Raw genomic sequence first — 20,526 nt, forward strand, 5'->3', positions numbered from 1 at the left:
TACGCTTTTGTTAAACTGGTTACTGGCCCAAAATAGGGGCAACTGGCTGAAATTCTGTGGTCTGTGGTATACAGGAGGTCAGACTAGATGATCTAATTTTCCCTTCTGGCTTTAAGCTGTATGAATGTGAGCAATTCCCCTGATTACAGGACACTTCTGGCCATTGAAAACTGCAGGATCAAGCTCTCAGTTACCAGTAAAGATTTGCTATTCTGCCATCAAATTAAGAAATTAATTTTAGGATATCACATTGTTGTATCCTGGCTTATGATGCAAAGAGCTTTGTGCAAGCAAGAAAAAAAACCCCACCACCTATAGCATGATTTAGATTAGGGCAACTGTGTATTGTAAACTTAGCCTTTGGTATCGCTTATCACAATTCAGATTCAAAGTCAGAGCTGAAATAGGACTTTGTTTTAAAGTTTCAGTGCCAGGAAGGTTAACGGGTTATTGACAGCTTTAGGAATGAAATGTCAGGGAGGAAATTAGAGCAAACATGTATCATGAGCCAGCACACAGCATGGCTGGTTTTAATAGACACGGCAGATCTTCTGTAGTAACGCCTCCATTAATAGTGCAGTTATCACGGTTTCCAGATGGTGTGATCATAAACACACAGAGCTTTTGCAGGGACCTATAATTTATCCTGATCCCTTCCTCCTCTGGATTCACCCAGAAGGAAGGCAAGTGGTACCACAGCCCACCCCAACTGTTTTCTTTTTTTTTGCCAGGAAGTGTGGGGTGGGGGCAGGATTACATCTGGGGGTCTGTGGAGCCCACCAACAGAGACTGCTCCGAGTCTTTATTGAATGAGAACATCCACTGCCGTTCTTAGCCGCTTCCTTCTCACTTCACTGTTTCGCTTGTACTGGTCTGGTCCATGCCCCATATGAGAAGGTAGGTTGCAGCTCCTTTGCACCCATTTTAGACCCTCAACCTGACTCTTCGTTTTTTCTTTTTTTCTTTAAATCAACATTTTATTAACTAAGTACACATCCTTTCTCAATGAGTTTCACTCAACCACTGCAAAATCATCATTAGAGATAAAAACTTGGAAAATTAGGAAATGGGAGATGTTTTTAACTGTATTCTTGAAAAAGCATATTCCTTGAAAAATTGATAAACTGCTGTAGTCCTCACAGTAAGTATGGGTTTGAACACATTTGAGAAGTAGAAAAATAAGGGGTGTCTCCTAAAGAAGAAAACTGCAGAAGCAAAAAGATGTTTTTCTCTTCCTATCTACTAATATGAAGATGCAGCACTGTGAAAAAGCACGTCTCAAAATATACTGAAATGATACAATGTTCTTTTCAGAAATCTCAGATCTTAATGTTTCCAGGAAGTAGGGGATACCAATGGCAATTTTAAAAAATTTCCTCCTTGTAAATGCATTAAGAAATTTTTCACTTCTCAGTGAAAAGAGATCCCTGGGTTACCTAAGCAAGCGTATATGTGAAAAAAGGTATCTACTTTTAGCCTTTAATTGTACAAAAAGGAACAACATGCATTACCAGTGTATTTCTTTGCTGTGTCTGTCTTATACACTTTGGAGGAAGGATTAGGAAAAGAAAGAAGGATCCAGCTTCTACTAAGCTCTGTTTGATTTTGAACTGTTTGGGTATTTCCAAAAGCCAACTCTGGCACCTTAAATCTTGCTTTCATCGAGAAGATGGTCATTCAAAATAGTTGGCTGAATTTTGGTTAGTATAGCAGCAGGTCTCTTCATATCTTGCTTTTTGGTATTTGTAAGTAAACACACATGATTTATAGAATATTTTATTTCAGTTATTTTGACTTTGCCTTTCACCTCTTTGATCTAGAAAATCTAGAGTGCTTTAATAACCAGTGTCCTTGTTAGAAAGTTATTATGTGGCTCTTTTTGGAAAGGCAAGTTGAATATGTGGCATAGTGTAAGGAATTTTGATGTAATTTGTTTAGAGAGGCTGTTGCTTGACAAACCTTTTCTGAACAGGCTACATGGTAACTGAGAAATTGGAAGTCTCGGGGCTGGACTGGGTAATGGACAAGAGATGCTTTCACTTCTGTTGCCTGTTCAAATCCAATCTGTCAAAGATTGAGAATTGTTCCCTTTTCATACTGGGCAAGTGGCCTATGAATAATTAGTTGGTTGACTCTGCCTGGTGCCTGATTAAAATTTGCCCACAAGACCAAAACACCACCTCATTTGCCACCCTGGCCAGTCACTTTAAAAGCCAAAGCTGAATCAGCAGCCATCTTTGCTATATTCTCTTCCAGATCAGGACAAAGATGTTTTATTGTGCAGTGTGGACATGCTTTTATATTGTTATCCCCAGTTCTGTTCTCTGTAACACCTGTCATAAGCGCTACATGTAACATAGCAAAAAAAGGGTTGTTTCCTTGGGGATGGATGAATTTCATCCCCCTACAGAGGGCCAGGATCAATGGTTCACCCCATCAGCAGCTCCCCTTGAGGAATGAATATCACCCCAAAACACACTCTGCTCCACAATATCTCTGCATTTGCTAAGAGCTATGTGAGACTAAGTCATGCATTTTCAGTTGACTCGTGCCCAGCTAAAGACAAAGGGAGGAAATATTACAGCAATTAAGTGACACCAATTTATCAAGGAAGAATAGAAGCTTACTAGAAATGACGGCTTGCGAGTTCATCCAGTCTCAGAGCAGAGCAAACCTAGGGGCCACCATTTCTGGGGCAGAAGCCGCAGCCTTTCACAAGGGGAATATTTCCACAAAGATGAAGTGATTTTGAGCAATTTCTTCAATGGACTAGGCACAAGCATGCTTCTCTTTGACATGAAAGTGTCATGTGCCCTTTTATTTTTTCCTCTGCCTCTTGCTCTCTTTTCCTTAAGCAAACTGAATAATTACAGCCAAAAAAAAAAAAAAAAAGAAAACTGCATGCTTCATTTATATTTAATAACAAAGATTGAACTTAAGCTCGTGGGAAGTACAAAAACTCCCTCAAGCTTTTGAGGGCTCTGTGCCCTGGATGCCAACTGCTGGCTACTCCAAATGGATGTTTATGATCCTCCTGCTCCTATACACAAGCCCTGAATTTCTCTTGCATGCCCAATGCCCCCTTTGGTATTGCCAAAATTCTTCTGTCCTACAACTATCATAAGCGGTAGATGCAGTTTTCTATAGCTTCTGCAATGACTGCTAATACAGTTGTAGAGCCAAACCTGGTTGGGAGAGGATGAAGTAAGTTTTGGATGGAATTATATCAAGACAGAGAAGCCCTTCACCTCTTTACAGAGGAGATGATGTCAGTAAGAGACAAGGACCTGCAGAGATAAGGTTGGAAAGAAAAACAGCAGGAAGAGAGAGATGCTGGGCAAAAGTGAGTGAGAGTGATGACTTATGGAAAGATGAGAGAGCAGGCTGGGAAGCAGGGGGTGGATAAGCTTAACTGAGGGGCAAAGACAGAGATAAGTAGAAGGAAAGATTTAATTAAGGTTAAAGAGAATACAGTTGGTAACAAAGAATTAGAAAAAAATGCTGTCATGAGGAACAGAAAAAGGTGAACAGGAAAATATGTTGAAAGAAGAAAATGAAAAGATTTCAGGTTATTGGGGAATATCTTGTAGATTCTAGGAAATGAGTCAATGGTGGTGCACATTTTAGAAAACTGAGAAGGAAACAAGAATGAAAAAGCAAAGGAGAAAGAAGAAAACTTTAAGTAGACATTATTTAAGGTTTATTTCTGAGCCTAATTAAAGTTTCAGCCACATAGTTCCTGGTGAGATGACCAGGACTGAAATAGCTAAGATCACGAGTTGGCTTTCAAAATCTCAACATTAGAGTTTATTTTGTAGAAATGTTAGAAATTATATTACTGTTATGCAATAATATATAATAAATAATGGCACAATATACAAACTAGTATCTATATATGTTACAAATATTGGCTAGCGTGAAGAAATATAATGGTCCAGTTACAAATTAAATATAGACTAACATAGACGGTTCCATGCCTTGTCTAAAACCAAAAGCATAGGGAAATAGGCAAAAAGGATTATTTTTTTTAAACTCAAATTATGTGGTTGTTTGGGTTCTTTTTTATTCTGAAGTTTACTGCTTTTGAGATAAGATAATTATGTGTTTTGGGAAAGGAGTGGTTGAGATGAGGAAATATCTCCATTTCACATTGAACTTTTAGAAAGTCACACCTGCATTCAAGACTCAAGTGTTAGAATAGCTCCGGCATCCAAAAAAAGTATTGGGATTTATGAAAGGACAAAAAATCCTGAGTACACCTCGGGTGATGAACTCTTTTGAACCAGACTGTGAGCATGACAAAATGGTGCTTTGGAGCTCTAAAATCTTTTGAAGACACGATTCCCATTATAGTGCTGAACATTTGGAAATGCAACTCTGCTCTTTTAAAAGTCCAGCTGTGCTTCAAAGTCCATTTTAATTATAGCTGTTATTATCTATTGATAGGAGCAACACAAAATACGGGGCAACAGATCAATTCTTCACCCAAAGGCTATCTGTTATAAAGGTGTACCTGTGACCCTGTGTATATGACTATTTACCAGTGCCTGAAAAATAGGTCTTAGCCCCACTGAGGTGCCTCAGATCCTTCTCCCCTTAAAATCATGATCTTATGTGAGAGAGAATTTTCCTTCCCACCCATAAGGATTTGAGGGAGAAGGTGTTGAACCCACCAGCTGATGCAGCATGATAATCTGCAGTAATCGCTACTAATTTAATCTATTTTTTCCATTTCATCATCTTAGCATCTGAAGCCTAGTCTGGCTTCTCTTGACCACTTAGCCCAGAGTATTTGTGCAGTACACTGGTAAAATGGGAAGCTGAAGAGTCAAAATCCTCACCATAAATGGGCTACAATGGTGTGTATTCCTGCCCTGTACAATGAAAATCAGCTTGTTCATTTACAGTACGTGCTGATGGAGGCTTCTGTGCAATATCATTTACAGCCATGTTGTCTTTGTAGATGCCTTCTACGATGTGAGAACACTGATGAGCGGAGGGGGAAGGGGCCGACCTTCCACTTACCATATGGAAAACATCTGTAACGGGCAACATAGCTCTCTCTAAAGAAATGTGTTGCCGTTTCATAGTTTCTTCAAAGTGTTACATAGACAAAAGGTATCAACTTGAATTTTTACCAGGGTTGACTGTCCCAGCCTCTAGAGCCGTTTACCGTAATACCAAAGTATTCTTTTAAACGAGACAGGCAGTAATGTCTTACACTGTCTCACACAAAAAGAATGTAACATCAACTGGAAAAGTATAGAGTAGTTAAAGTGCTCCAAAAATAAAACAAAAGAAACAATATCATGGCCTTTTATTGTGGCCCCTTAACTCTAGTCCTCTGAGAACAGCGCTGATTGATGTCGGTGATGCAACCTAAAAATTAATGTCAATTACCCAAAACAAAATGCACATAAGCGACGTTAAGGGTCTGCTTTCAGTCCACAAAAGCCAGGAAATTCAGAGCTACTGGAGAGCCGAAAACCTGGATTTGACATTCCCATCTTACCAACAGCCATTCTGCTGGGGGGAAGAGGAGAAACAAAGAAAAAGGGAGTTACGCCATTACAATAAATAATGTGACTGAGACAACACGCTCTCTCTTTGCAGAAGTCCGGATCCACTGGGTCCCATTAGCTTTAAGACCAGGAACTGCAATGTGTTCTAGGTTTGGGGCTCAGTAACTCCCCTACCACCTTTCTGCTTTTTTTAATATAAACTCTTTTATTGCTTTAGTAACAATAACATTTAATGAGACCTAACTAACTCTTCATTTACAGTAATTATTTACTGTTCTTGTATTTCCAGCCATCGGAAGTCGGGGTGTTGCTGTCAGCATGATTAGTGCATGTTATGTATTTGATGCAATAATTGCGCATCCGAACGGGATCGACCCCGCACTCTTTGATAAATGAACATGCAGTAATCGAGCTGTTCTGGTGTCAGCATGCACACAAATCAAAATGTTCTAACATCAAAGAAGTACTTATGAAAAAACTTTCATACAGGATTTAAATATTCCTCAATGTTATTAAAAAAATATGGGCTGCGATATCATGAAAAGCCCTTGATGGAGTTACAAGCGGGTAATCCATCTCCCTATTCGTAAGCCTGTATTTAATGACTGAACAATGGCAATCAGCCAGAAGGATCTCATGGCCGGCCAGTTTGTTTTCAGACAAGTATCAGCTTTATAGATGTGCGTATAAATGTACGTCTTCTGTGAAACTGGATACAAAAGAAAAAGATGAGATGTGGTACTGAAGAAGAGGGAGTTTGATGTGATGGGTCAGACTGCCGAGATATTGTTAATGGCATTGGTCTGTCCTAGCATTTCAAAATAAGTTGCACTTAAGTAAAGTGTGCCATAGCAAGTAATGTGTATAACTGGGTCTATGGAGAGGGAACGTAGTATGAAAGTTCAGAGTCCTCCCAGTTATTTCATTTTCTTCACACAGTAAATATTATTGCCCCCCTCAGAAACGACCAAAAGGAAGTTTTAGTCAATTCTAGGAAGGACATTTTGGAATTCCGCTATTCTCAGCAACCATCCGGTGTCTCTGGGATGGCCCATTTTGCCAAGACGTTAGGCAGGAAAGGAACAGATGGACAGAAAGACATTTGGAAAGATTATAGATAATGATCCACACATTAGAGATGAGAAGTCCATCTTGCCTTGTGAATCAGCTTTTCCAACATATGAATGTGAATATAATGTAATTTAAAAAGTATAATGTAAAGAAAAGCCTCGCCTTCCTTGGGATCCCAAGTTTCTTGGTACATCCTTGCAGCTCATAACTTGCCAGAAGCTCTCTGAAGGTGCAAGAAGGGCTCTTTTCTGTACAGGCTGCCTTATGCAGGAGCCTGCAAGGCTTTGAGCAGTCTTCGCATGCTAGCCAATGTGCCATTGGTGCTGTTAGTTCTCGTTAGACCCCTGTCTAAATAAGTGAAGGAGTCTGTCTGTCTTGCAGGAAGCCGCTGTTAGGAACTGATGGGGAGAGACCCAGGTCCTGGGGCAGCAGGACCAGTCCTTGCAGCATGAGTGGTGATTAGCAGGAGACTGTCCTCTTTACGTGTCCCCACTTGCTCATTTACAAATGAAGCCACCCACGGTCGAGCTCTTCATATGCTCGGCATGTTTCAGCGTTGAGATCCTAGTTGCAGGCTGTCAGTAGATAGTGAGCAGGGCCACTATCACACAGACCAAGTCAAGGGATCTGGTATTGTTCACAGATGACCAGATCATTCCTCTTACCGATTTTTTTCCTTCTCTTATTTGCTTTGCATATACTGAACAAATCTGTTCTTCATACTACTTTCTTTTCCACATCCTCACGCTTAGATCTTGCTTGAATGGGATAAATGTGTCGTTACTTTGACATGGCTGGCCAGTACTGAAATGGGTTGTTATTTAAGGGAGGATCATCTTTCTCTGATTATCACCAATTATAAGTGTTAACTGTTCAAAGGAATTAACTGCTCTGCTTCATATTTTTTACAGGCACATTGCATTCTTTGCACAAGGGCTAGGACCTCTTGCATACAACTAAAGAATAACCTTTAATTGCCTAAATTATAAATGCTTCCCGTCATCAAAAATCAAGTAACTGTATCAATATATGCCTGGATTAAAGTTCAAATTAGGGATGGAGCTTTGTTTTGAAGGATAAGGGCATTTGGCTTTCATACTTCATGGACCATTTTTTAAGTTTGTATTTGATCCTGGTTTTTAGAAGTTGATGAGGGACCAGAAAATGTATTTTGATTCGGGGCTATTTCTAATATAAATGTCATAAAACTTGGTAGTGTATAATAATTTATTCTGCTACTAAAGTATTGTTTTAACTGGTTAAACTGCCTCAGCACTTGGATTTTTTTCTCCAGCGTGTTGCAGAAATACATGTGAAAGATCGATTGGATGCCATTCTTCAGCCTAATCCTAGGTAATTTATTCAGTTTTACCTGAGAGAAAGATCCAAATATATGTTCTTCTGTTTTTAATCAGTCCAACTACAATTGATTCAACTTTTGCCTGAATAAGGAGTAAAAACTGAAAGAGAGCCTCAAGATTTGGCTCTTATTCATTAACCTCAGGGCAGACTTCATTTTGTATGATTTTTAAGCTATTAAAATGTTGGTTGGCTTCCATTTGAGCTCAAATTCCTAATATCACCAAATAATTATGTGTAGATGATGAAATGAAAAAACAGGCATGTAGTCTCCAAGCGCGGATTTCAGTCTGGGTGGCTGAAATGGCTCATAACATTCAATGCATGAAAATGGGGTGGATTGAATAAATTAGCAGAATCACAAAAGGAAACCACTATAGGAAATAGTTTTACACGTGTAATCACTGAAATACTCTAGTGAATGTGTCAATCTGTACTAAATAAATATATTTGTTTATAGACATGCTCTGTATTAGCTTCCACTCTTTCACAGCACTTTGCCAAACAAAATCCCACTAGAAGTAGGATGTTCGCACCCGAGTAGGAGTTTCTTGGATAAATATTTTTTCTATATTGAGACCAAAACCACTTCTACAAATTTCAGACTTTGATTGAAATAGTATATTTCTTTTGCTTCTCCCCCCCCCCTCCCCCCCTTCCCATCTCCTCCACTGGCAACCACTGATGCATTACCTTAATTCCTCTTACCTCCCACCGCTCTGGTGAGCAGGCGCCCCGCTGCAGACAGAGTGCATCAGTCAGTAAGGAGCACGGCTAGAAGTGGCCGCACCCGAATGCCGCCACCAGCAAAGGGCCTCGGAGCCTGAGAAAATTTCTCTGTTTACAGACTGACTCTCTGCCCTGCGTTGTTGGTTGGGTTCTCATTTCCCCGGTGAAATGCAAAGGGAGAATAGAGATGCTATGTCCTCTGCAGAAAGCATTCACAGGATGTTTTCAGGGGGTGGAGGAAGAGAAGCATGTTGTAAAATGTCATTAGATGCTCCTTTTCATTACAGTTTCAACAGTTTCAAGAAAAGAATGTAGGTAAATGGTCTTGTTTTGCCCAAATAATTCAATTTATTTCAAAGTAATACCCTCTTCTCCTATCCAATAACTGCCAGTTTCAGCATCCATTTCTGTACATCTGGCATTTTAGCCATTACAATGGAAGATATAATGTAATGAAAACAATAATTATGGAATAGCATACAGTGTTTTCAAAACACTATGTATTAAGTCTGTACTCAAGCAATCCTCAAAAAAGGTTTTCAGTGAGTGATAGTATTTCTGTTTCAAAGGCAGGGGAAATTGAAACACAGAGACATTAAGTGGTTTGTCTGAGGCCACACAGCAAGTAAGTGTCAGAGCTGGGAGCAGAGCCCAGCCCTGGCTCCTGCCCTTGTACTCAGACGACTGTGCCACACCATATTGTTTCCAAATAAATTCACTAAAAATCATATGCTGAGCTTGTGAGAAGTAGTGACATGGAGGGGGAATTTAACCTCTTCTGTCACTTCCTCCAGAAAAAAAACTAAGCCTCTACAGCAGTAGAAGGAAACCTTAAAAAGACAAGAAAAGCCATCCTTGGAGAGAGGGAGCCATCCAGGTTATTTCATGCTGAATTACTCTCAGGTTGAAGGAGTTTTTATTATTAGTGGTATATTTTCACATGGGAGTGCTGTGACTGTGCAGTGCCCTGAGTCATAAACCGGAGGTTTCAGTATCTAACCATACCTAAAGTCTTTTCTTTGTATGTCTCAAGGCTTCTAGCTTTAACTTCATTCTCAGACATAATAAAGTTGCCCACATACATTATTGCTGCCGTACAGCTAAAACAGCGAGTTGAGACACATCAGAAGAGGAGACGTTGGCCTCTGAGCAACTCAAAGTGTTCTGACCAGTTTGACGTAAGGCAGTAAAATTATTAATGAACTAATTGTGATGCTCATGAGGAGATCGGGGATACTCAGGAACCACTGCATTTCCATTGCGGTGGGGGGATTAAGCTTTCCCAATTACATTGGGGTCCAACAGGTCGTATCCATCAAGGTCTGGTGCCTTGTGGAGACCTGCTGTGCTTTGCCAGTAGCATATCATGGGTAGACAGTTATGGGCCGTTAGACCCACGGCAATAATAACTTGCTGGATTTCAGCTTGCTCCACGGGAGAAGCAGCCTGCTCCCTTCATCCAGGGAAGGGTGGTGATGGAGCCCAGCTACAGGTTTTGCAACCCGGGGGAAGGAATTCCTCTCTCTGACTGTGAACCGAGAGCAGCGTGCGGGTGAAGTAGGGCTCAGAAGAGGAACTTCTATCAGTGTGCTAAGCAACGTCGCCTTTTCTCGGACAATTAAAAAGGGTTTCTTGCTCTCAGACAAATAAAGGCTATTAAAGTTGGTGGCAGTGATGGGAAGAACTTTGCGAAAACATGTTTGTTTTGCAAAGCTGGCTGCCAAGTATTGTTTTATAGTTCCATTTTTTCCTTCTTTCTCCACAGTACCCTCTGAGAAATTTAAAATAATCTCTCTCTCCCTACAAATGTTGTTCTTTTTTTCTTTTGGCAGATGTTGGTACCCCACTCCCACACCCAAGTTCTTGCTGCAACAGAAGCCATGATCCTTTTGCCTTGTTTTTCTTTCTTATAATATCAGCCCAGCCCTGAGAACAGCGTTTGCTAGTTAACTGCAGCATCGCGAATTTGGCCACATGAGCTGAAGGACAGCAGTACAAGCCCTACATTTTGTTTTCCTTCCACTGGTGGTATTGCATGAGGTGTCCGAGAAACACATTTGGTCCTTGTTTTTCAGAGATCCTACGTTTCCATCAGCCTTGGGAATGTCATTATTCCCAGTGGCAGAGAGCAAGAATAAAAAAAGTTGGGTAGTTGAGATCTCGACTATGCTCTTTAACAGTCTTGGATGATATATCCTGGATGTATCCTGTTCCTGGACACAGCAACACAGTTTTATGTGATTATTGAAAAAGTTTACACCACTGGTAGATAAAAGGTAAACCAAAGCCCAGAAGTGACTTCGCTGGAAAGCATTTTGTTACCGGCTGTTGAAGGGTGGTTTACTGAGGCAGTGCTTTTATCGGTGCGTGATGTTTGTGGTTGCCTACGTAAAGTGTGCTGGTGATCTCGGTCCCCTTCTGGAGGGCAGGTACTCACGGCGTGGAAGCCGCTGGTGTCACTGGTGTCCCCCTGGATGGCTGAAGACTCAGGGAACAGACCTGAGGAATAAAGTTGTTTCATTTGTGTTTCTTAACCGAACTGCGGTTTCTCAGGGGCTAGCTTCAGGGCAAATGTGGTTGTGCTTCCAGAGGGACCATTACTGTATGGATAAATAGATGCTGTAGCTTTCAGCACATTGGTCTGACCCCATCGTAAATGAAATCCGTGAGATTTCATGAATAAATACAGCAGGGCAGATCACCCGGAGCATCGTACAAGTTCGTAATCTACTAAACCTAGGTGTTCATAGATATATATTTGGGATTTGTTATTCATTATTGACCATGTACTAGACATTATATACATAAAAAGTTCCCTCACCCTGTGAGTAATATCAGACATCTGTGCTTTGGCTACTGATTAAAGATGGGTTTGTAGAATTGGAGCCTTCAGTGCTATTGTTTTAAATTGGAGAGAGAATTATCCATTATATTTCTTTTGTAATGTGTATGCACTTCTAATAGGGAGAGTTTATATCCACACAAATTTCAGAAGCAACTAATTCTAAACAACATACGGATTTTCTTTTTTAAACAATGTTGCTTATACTTTGCCTCCTAAACTAATTATTATTTTAATCTCTAAATAAGCTGACACTTCTTTGCATGTGGTTTGTCTATGCAGGCTGGGAAAAATTAGAGGAGTAACCTTTTAATCACAGGGGTTTTAATGTAGATGTTTTTATGTAGAAAGAGCTATGAATCTGTCCAGGATGACTTCTTTGATATTATGGCGGGCTAATGAAATTTCAAAGTTAGCATTCCCCAAATAAAATGGAAAGAAGACACAGGGAGAAAAGGAGCAGATTTAAAATTAGAGAATCTTTGTGTTTTATGGGTTCCAGGTTATTTGGAATGGAATGAAAGTTAATGCTACATCCTTTTTTCCATCCTGCCAGCCAGTGTCTGATCCAAGAATGTCTCTTATTTAAAGGGCAGGGCTCCCTCCACTGTTCTTAAATAAAGGCTTTCACTGTCTGAGATCTAATCCTCCCTGATTTTCACAGTAACATTGTAAGACTGCATGAAGACAACTATTTGATGAAAAAAAGTTTTGCATACGATTCCCCTATCATAAGCCTGTTGAAGTCATATGGTTTGATTTACATTTATGCAAATATCAGAGAATAGAGTAAAATTACCAAAGGCGGAAAGGACCGTGGCATGTCACAAACAAGATGTGCCTATTTGTATTTATATTTGCTAATGAAGTTCAGCCAGGACTTGCTCTTTGATTTTGATGTCTCTGTCTGCCATTCCACTTTATGCATTGTAGTTAAACCACTTGCCCACACACATACACGAGGACAAAAAGAAAGAGAGACGTCAAGTTTTAAAAATGCTGTTCTGTAACTTGCTTATACAGGACCTATAATTCAGGATTTATCATCGCTAAGTGATACAACAGACCTGTGGCATGACATTGTACCTTGGCTTTAATGTTAGCAGAACTGCAGACTTAAACCAATGGAGGTTTTGGCCCAATAAATTCTGGTGTCTACGATGCCCGCTGGAGATGTTTTACCCTAGACTTTCCAAATTTTATCCCAAATAAGAATTAAACATTGGCCCACTGAAAAATCACAGCTGTTTCTTTCTCTTGCCAAAATTATTCTTTCTCATCATGCTACAGCTGTGAAATTATGCACTAGTGTAAATTGTTAACTGGAAACCATTTCTAGCTAAGGTGCCTGTTCAGAAGTCTTAGTTTTCTAGTCTGATATGTTACCTAATTGAGGTTTGGCTGGGACTTGTTTCTTTAAATCACAGCTTCAGTATATCTTGCGTTAATAAACACATTATTTTCTGCCCCTAAATTGGTCCTATGAACTCTTCAGTAAACTCTTCCATTTCATGTGACCTACTGTGGGGACAGGAGTTTTGCTGCCCTCTTCATGGAGCGGTTCTTTGTGGTCCTTCATGATACACTACCTCAGGCTACCACTACAGGAGAGACATGGGACTAAAAAAGAGAGTAGAAAATGGATGATTTTTCATGAAATTTGAGGAGTTACTTGACCAAGGCCTTTTGTTCCAGATTGCCTTTTTTCAGCTGTTAGTTTTCCCTTCTTTCACCAACTAAGGGCAAAACATGATCTTGCTTTTAGATGACTGACAGCAGTGCTCATCTTTTCTGCTTCATTGTACCTCCTTTCAGACTGTTAGGAAAAACCCCTACTTTCATTTATTAAATAATGATAGCATTCCCAGAGAAGATCTTTATATCGGAATCCAATGTGCTTTGATAACTTGAAGGAGCAACCTTTTCAAGCTAGGGTTCCTATACTATAGGCAGATAGAGGATGCTTGAGAAGCCGTGAGAAGGTTCTTCACATGGTGCCTAGATGGGCTGGGGTCAGGACTGGGAAGTAGAGGAGTAAGCAGCAAAATCATCATGCGTCTCCCCTGAATGGGAGCACATGGCAAGAGTGGACTGGGCAAGATGAAGGTCATGTTTCTGTTTTCACTTTGGTCCAGTCTGCTTAGCCTCTGGTTGTGGATGGCAGCAATCTGTCCTTTCACCTTTAACAAGGTCAGAGAAGGCGATGCAAAATCTTGTCATATGAGAGCAAGGAGCAAGAAGAGTTTCTGTGAGAGCTAGATTGGCCAAATAAGGTTATGTCAACTTTTCAGAGCATGGAATCTGTTCTAGGAAGGTGAACAGTGTAACTTGTGCCAAGCTAGGTGATTTCACATGTCTAAAAGGTGGTCCGTTGACCACCCGCGCACATAGCGGGTACAGTAACAGGCCGATGGACCTTCAGCCATGGCAAGGAGTCAGCCCACAGCAGAAAAAACCAAAGCGCAGGCTGGTAGACAGTAAATTTTGAGAGAGAGCACACAAAAATTTGGATGCAGTAGACACTTTTCCAAAAAGGGCTCCAGGAGCGACCGTGGGCTTATGTTATCTCCTGACTTTGGGCTATAGCAAAATGGATACAGCTATGGCTTGCCATTTTAATCCCACATCAAGAGTCTGCATCATCCTCTATCTGTAATTCTGAGCCAAATAATCATATTTCTTTTAAAAAATTGGATACTGCCAAAGTGGCATAAAGTACCCAAAAGTGTCATCCAAACCCTTTACCTTATATCAAACCACATTAAATGACTGCCACATACGTATACACTCTCTCTTGCAAGGGCACAGAGACATGCAAGTTTTATAAAAAACATCTTGTTCTTTCTCTTCACAATTCTTGGCATGTAAAGATATGTCTTTTAGTATCATGAATTCAGCTGTATATATCTTATATATCTTAATAGCATATATTGGTATAACTGAGACTGATGACTGTAAAATAGTTTTGCTATGCATAAAAGCATTTTGGAGGTTAACCTTTATTATCTAGTAGTGTATCAAAATAAGAACGAAGTGTTATCTTGTTATGGAATGGGATGAATCAAACTCCCTCCTCTGAAATACTGATTTTCAAAACAGTTACCTTTAAGCTGAGGTTGAAGGTAAAGATTGTTTCTGGGTAAAATGCTTCAATTTATGGCTAAATTCCATAATAAAATATGCATATATCAGAATCACTCTCTCTGGCTCGGGAAGGAAAAATGTGTTGTTTTCATTATTGCTGAACTTCAAAATGGCTTAAGGAATTTTGTTGGTCCTTTCCAAAGAAATTGAACTTCAGGCAGAGATTAAAGCAGAGGAAACTTCAGCCCAAGGGCAAATGTTTCAGAAAGTTTAAACTATGTGAAACAGGGAGTTAAGTAGGAAATAGTTTTCAATCCTAACTATAGCCACACTAGTTATGATATATTGCTAAATATAGACTGGTGGGTGTGTCCAACTTTCTGAAGGTGTTATCCTCCCTCCTCTGAAACTTGCTTCTAAAATGACCTTTTCAGGGATATAACTAACCGTATAATATTGCCCATGCTGGAAAATGTTAAACTTCATTATTTCCCAGGTGAGCCCAGCCAAGCCCAACTTTGCTTTGCAACCGAAATTCCATTTGCAAAATTCAACCTTTTATCTTTCATGTGGATCCAACTTTATACTCGGGTTCACTTATCTTCAAGCAAACTGCACAATAGCCCTGAATACTTTTTGTTTATGTGTTAAAGGTTGTTACTTGGGTTATAAGCTCTGTAAAAATATCAGGGTCAAGGAGCTAAAAACATTACTTTTGCATCGACTTCAAAATGCCAGCCGTAATGGTTTGGGCAAGCTGCAGATCCAAACTCCCTTGGACTTGCTGCTTGTGGTTGTGGGAATACATTGGATCCTTTCAAAATTATTGGCTAGCCTGTTTTTGTGCGTTTCATGTTTGGGTATAGAGTCTTTGGATTTTTTTGTTTGTTTGTTTGTTTGCGGTGATACTGTCATGTCTGATGACTGGCTGTATATCCCAGAGCTAATATTCTGCTCTTTGACTTCAATGCCATATGCTGCTAGATCTCTGTATTGAAGTATGGTGTTAATGTAAAGGATGCTGTAATGAACATCTTGTACATATTTCCTTTTGCATATTCAGTGTCCGTAAATGTCTCTCTGGATACATGCTTGCTGTTTTTGAAACTATTTCCGTACAGTTCAGTATAAATACTATTTATACACAAAGTTGTTTGAGGTTATCCTTTGCTCTTAATGATACTCTTCTAATTCTAGTTTGAGAGAGGAGAAATTGATCTCGCTGAAATTAATTAGGAAATTGGTAGAGCCACTAAAAATGGTAGTTATATATGGCACTTCCTAAGTGCTTGAACTTAAGAGGTACAAAATAAATCTGACGAAGCACTAACTGTAATGAAGTAGATGACTGTATTTTCGTTTTCAAAACTGAATGACTGCTGAAGGTGAACCAAATAAAGCAAAAGTATTTAAACTACTTTCCTTTTTGAAGATATCATTAATATCACACAAAAAAACCCACTAAATTTTTAAACTGAGAATGTCCCCTTAAAATATAGGGTTTCCAGTGTGCCAGGGGTAAAAAGGCATAGTTTCCTATATTGATTCAGAAAGAGATGTTAAAAATGCATGAAAGGTATTTTAGTGAGACAGTGTCACAGGATCTTTTAAAATTATTTTCTCAAATGCTGTTTAACTCTTGTGCTTCTTTACCTTTGGAAACACTTGATCCCAGTTTACAATATATGGGATATCAAATTATTTTGTACTGATCAGAGGGTCTTTAAAATTGATTTGGTTTGGGGGGGGTGGGGGTTATACCAGTGTCTGTTTACATAGCTTTAGACTCAGACTATAAATTAGGTTCAGAAAACTCTAATTATTCAGTAATTTATAGACTATTAAGATAGGTCAGAAATTATTCTTGAACACAGTGAATAGAGAACACATGCTTATAGAGGACAAACAGATTCAGCATAATAGTGTATTTTTGGCCTCATCTATTTTGCAGACAATTAACAAAATAGGATGTTACATTTTTGCATATCTCTCGCTCTCCTGAAGTAGGGTCGCTAACCACTTGTTAACCACACTGATTTTTTAATAGACAAAGTGGTTGCTTATAGCTTCCCCACCAGAAATGTTCAGATTAAGCACACTATTAGATTGCAGCCAGAATAGTCTACAAAACAGGAAGAAAGCCTTGCCTTTCTCTCTGCCTTCTTCCCTTGTTTAAGTTGATGTGATAATTCATTACAGATTTTTCTCTTTCTTTGACAGAGTGCCTACCGCAGAAACGGGATGACTTTTCTCGCCTGCTAATATGGATGTGGCTGCAGCAACAGGAAAGGCAGTGTTATATTAAGGTGATTTTCTCTTCCCCTCCATGGAAGGAAAAAAAATACAGGCTCCAATGTCTCTGTGTACCAGTGAGTGGGCTGGTTTGTTGTGACTATCTGCTGGCTGACTCCGTCTCTTTTTCCAGCCCCCTCAATCGTTATTCTTGTTTACTAGCTGGAACATTTAGCTAATTAATGGCAGGATGTTTGGGATAGCGTGTAGGTGGACAAGAATGCAGATCAGACAATGCTGAAGTTTGCAGGGGACTTGCTGCTGTCAGCCTCTTTCTGAAATGTGATGTCATTTTTATTTAAGTGTTTGGGAGTCTGTATGTTCTCCTGGAGATGTTTTTTTGTAAAGCAGGATGGGGCAGAAAGAGGCCAGAGATAGACTGGGTTATGTAGGTTTATATAGGTTATGTTTAGGTTATATAGGTTTTCCTTGTGTTTTTTACAAAAAGAAAAACTGGTTTCCACTATTTTCCACTATTTTCCACTATTTTCCACTGATTTCTCTCAAACAATTTTTCAGTGTTCAGTTTAATCCAGTAAGGGGCTTTTTGATGAGAGTAATAGCAAGTTCAGATCCTAAGATATTCAGAGAAAGGTTCAGGTAAACTGTACTTTACCAGTTAGAGACTTGTCTTTTCACAGACCCAAGGATAGGCTAAGTGGTCAGCCCCAAATTCTCAATATTGCTATCTCTATTTTTATTCCATTCCTCTCCTAAGGCTCGAGCCATCGCTCTCCGAAGTCAAGGAAAGCCTTTGCAGTGATTTGGCGCTGGATTGGGCCCCTATTCAGAAAAATATATCCTAAAGTATTTAAATAACTGTGTCTGTCTCAGTGGTTCTAGGCAAAGGCTTAATGTTATGTACTTGCTCAGCGTTTGCTGCAGGAAGCAGATGTTGTCTCTGTTGTTGACAAAGGCAGCGTTACTGTTGGATTTGGTTAAAGAAGAACTGGGCTCTTTTTTGCCTTTTTTATATTTTAGTTCACGTTGTTTGTTTTCAGATTTATTTTTTAAATCTCAGTCCCTCCCTCTATGCTTCTTCCCATCCCCTGCTCCTCCAGCCTTTGCTGGCCTCACAAACACATTCATTTCTTCCCATAAAAACTGTACAAATATAGAGCTAACCACGATGATGCTTGACCAGAGAAAAGGGCTGATGCTTCAGGCCGGCATCAGGATCTACAGGCATGTACTGCTTGTGTCCCTGTGGTACCCCATGGGCCCAGGGGTCTGCTTCGGCCGCTCTTAGCCCAGCCTTGAAATCTAACTTAAACCTCAAATTGAGACAGAGCACTCAAGAGATCGAGAGGAGATCAGCAAAATATTACTTTTATATAGTGCAGCCGACCTCCTCCTTTGTGCTTAGTATGTGAGGTCTTAATTTTCACTCCCACTGTATGCTCTTGTGGTCATTTGTAAGTGGTTTTGTTGCCCTGCTTTCCTGGACCTGCTTGCAAAAACCCTAAATACATATATATATATATTATTTTTTTTTAAAATAAACAGAAAAATGTCTCTTCTCTTTGCAACCAAAATATTGTAAAAGTGAACTTTGTACATCAAATATTACTGCTATTCATAAATTGCTTTTTTCTTTTACCTGCTTACGCTTCTGTTTTCTGGAGTTAATCTGTGTGTAAAGGGCTAAAAGTAATGTGTACAATGCAGTGTATTAAACGGGCGGGGGGGAAGTTTTCTGATGTTCCATCTGTGCTTCTTGAAATATATGATTAAACTTTTCTTTTTATCATCACTCTTATTTTTGTTGGCGTCCTTAATCATGGAAAATTATATGCTTGCTGTAAACATCCAGACTTTTTAAGAGGACACCAGCATTTATTGTATTTGGTTTCGATCTGCAGGGATATAGACAGAAGAAACCGTTTCAGGCACTGGGTACTGGAATCAAAATTCCTTCCGTAGCTGTATCTCTCCCAGATTTTACATTTTAAAATATGCATAAGCAGGAAAAATACTGGCACTTATTTTTTACTGGTCTACTTAAAGTCCCAGAGAATGAAGACTCAACATACATTTCTCTCAGAAATATGACAGATCATGTTTTTGTTGGTCTGCTGTATGTTTGTCTATCTTGAACAGTCTGACAGGCAATTATTTATAAAATCTGGGTTTGCTCAATAAACCCATATAATAACCTTTCACTTCTCTACATAAGGCAGTGAGCTGAATTTAGAGTAAAACAAGGTAGGTTATGTCTCCCTATCTTGGACTAACCCAGTTTATTCTTATTTTTGGGAAGCAATCGCTTTTTTTCTCATCTTCAGAGTTTTATTTAACTCTGTTTAAAACAAAAATGAGACCACTAGGACTCGTGCTGCATACAGAACGCGTCTTAACACCACTTGACGTGCTGCAGAACCAGAGATGTATGCTTAAGCTGGTACTACACATTTTATCTTAAACTTTTTCTTTATTATATGTATAAAAATCAGTTTGAGATTCAATTAACGGCTGTGAATAGCTTTGTGCTTGTGTAATTTCAACTTGTAAATCATTTTGATTCTTAGCAAGGATTTATAGTAACTGAATCAGATTATGCTGATTATTTAACATGTTATTAGTTACCTGAACAAGGGAAACAGAACCAATTTCAGTAGGAATAAGACTGCATAACTAACGGAGTGTGGGTTTTGCTCACAGTTCAATGTCCGCCTTGCTGTGTGGTTATATTACCTAGTTTTTTTGGGTTTCCTTAGTCCAGCCATCCACAAAACAGGGATAATAATTCAACTTGAAAATTGTTAGAGGTGAGGGAGGCACGACACAGATTTCTAATTGGGCTTCATCTCATTTCCTGACCTGTCCTTCCTCAGGCTTTCTTCGAGGAAATAAAGCCCTTTAAAAGGCTCTTGCCTTCATCTGGAAATCGGGAGAAGCTGACAGTGCTCCATATTTCTCCAGAGACACTCAAGACCTTGCAGAATTTGCCCCCCCTGGGTTTTCAGAATACACTTCTCTTTGTCAAGTGAAGATCTCACTGGGGAAAAAAAAAACCTGTTTTCTGGCACTTCTTGAATTTAGATGAACCCTAGCGTTGTATTAACGTTCTGCCATCAGCCGTGTGTAGATCTCATAAAATGTTTTATAGCTTCCCGTCTAGCTCATACAGAATGTTTCATAGTACATAAACACTTCTACTAATAATTTAAGAATAAATAGATAGTGACATTAGTCACAAGTCTAACCTCTAGTTGAAACTTACACAGTTATAGGTGGGTTTTTTTTTCCTAAGTGAATCATCTTGTCTAAGGTTAGGCTTTTTATACCTCTACTATATATCTACACCGAGCGGCGGTGCAGCTAGGGAAACGCAGCGGTGGCATGCATTAAATCCAGGTCTTTATTCGGAGGGCACAGAGCCAGCGCAAAGCAAAGGAGCCATCCCTGAAGGAATTGAATGTAAATTTGATGGTTTAAATAAGGCCAGATGCCTTAAAAAATTATTGTGAAAGCTGTATCTTTAATGTAGTACTTTTTTTTTTTCTGCTTAAGATAATGACATTGCCTTTACAAAATAATAAAATAGAGCTCTCATCTATTGTGGGGAGACAAAAATCAGATACTTTGACTCCTATAAATCACTGAATGTTGGCAACTGAAACAAAC

General features: G+C 39.4%; 1 protein-coding gene across 1 annotated transcript in view; it reads left to right on the forward strand.

The window, feature by feature from the left end:
- The window catches only part of SUPT3H (suppressor of Ty 3 homolog (S. cerevisiae)), a 290,705-nt gene extending 273,146 nt beyond the window's left edge, over positions 1–17,559 (forward strand). Inside the window, exon 12 of the mRNA XM_009319682.1 lies at positions 16,828–17,559. Within this exon, the coding sequence (XP_009317957.1) occupies positions 16,828–16,869 (42 nt within the window). The 3' untranslated portion in view covers positions 16,870–17,559. The remainder of the gene's footprint in view (positions 1–16,827) is intronic.
- The last annotated feature ends 2,967 nt before the right edge of the window (positions 17,560–20,526 follow it).

The sequence above is a fragment of the Pygoscelis adeliae genome, unplaced genomic scaffold (genome assembly GCF_000699105.1).
Source record: "Pygoscelis adeliae isolate BGI_AS28 unplaced genomic scaffold, ASM69910v1 Scaffold121, whole genome shotgun sequence".
NCBI lineage: Eukaryota > Metazoa > Chordata > Aves > Sphenisciformes > Spheniscidae > Pygoscelis > Pygoscelis adeliae.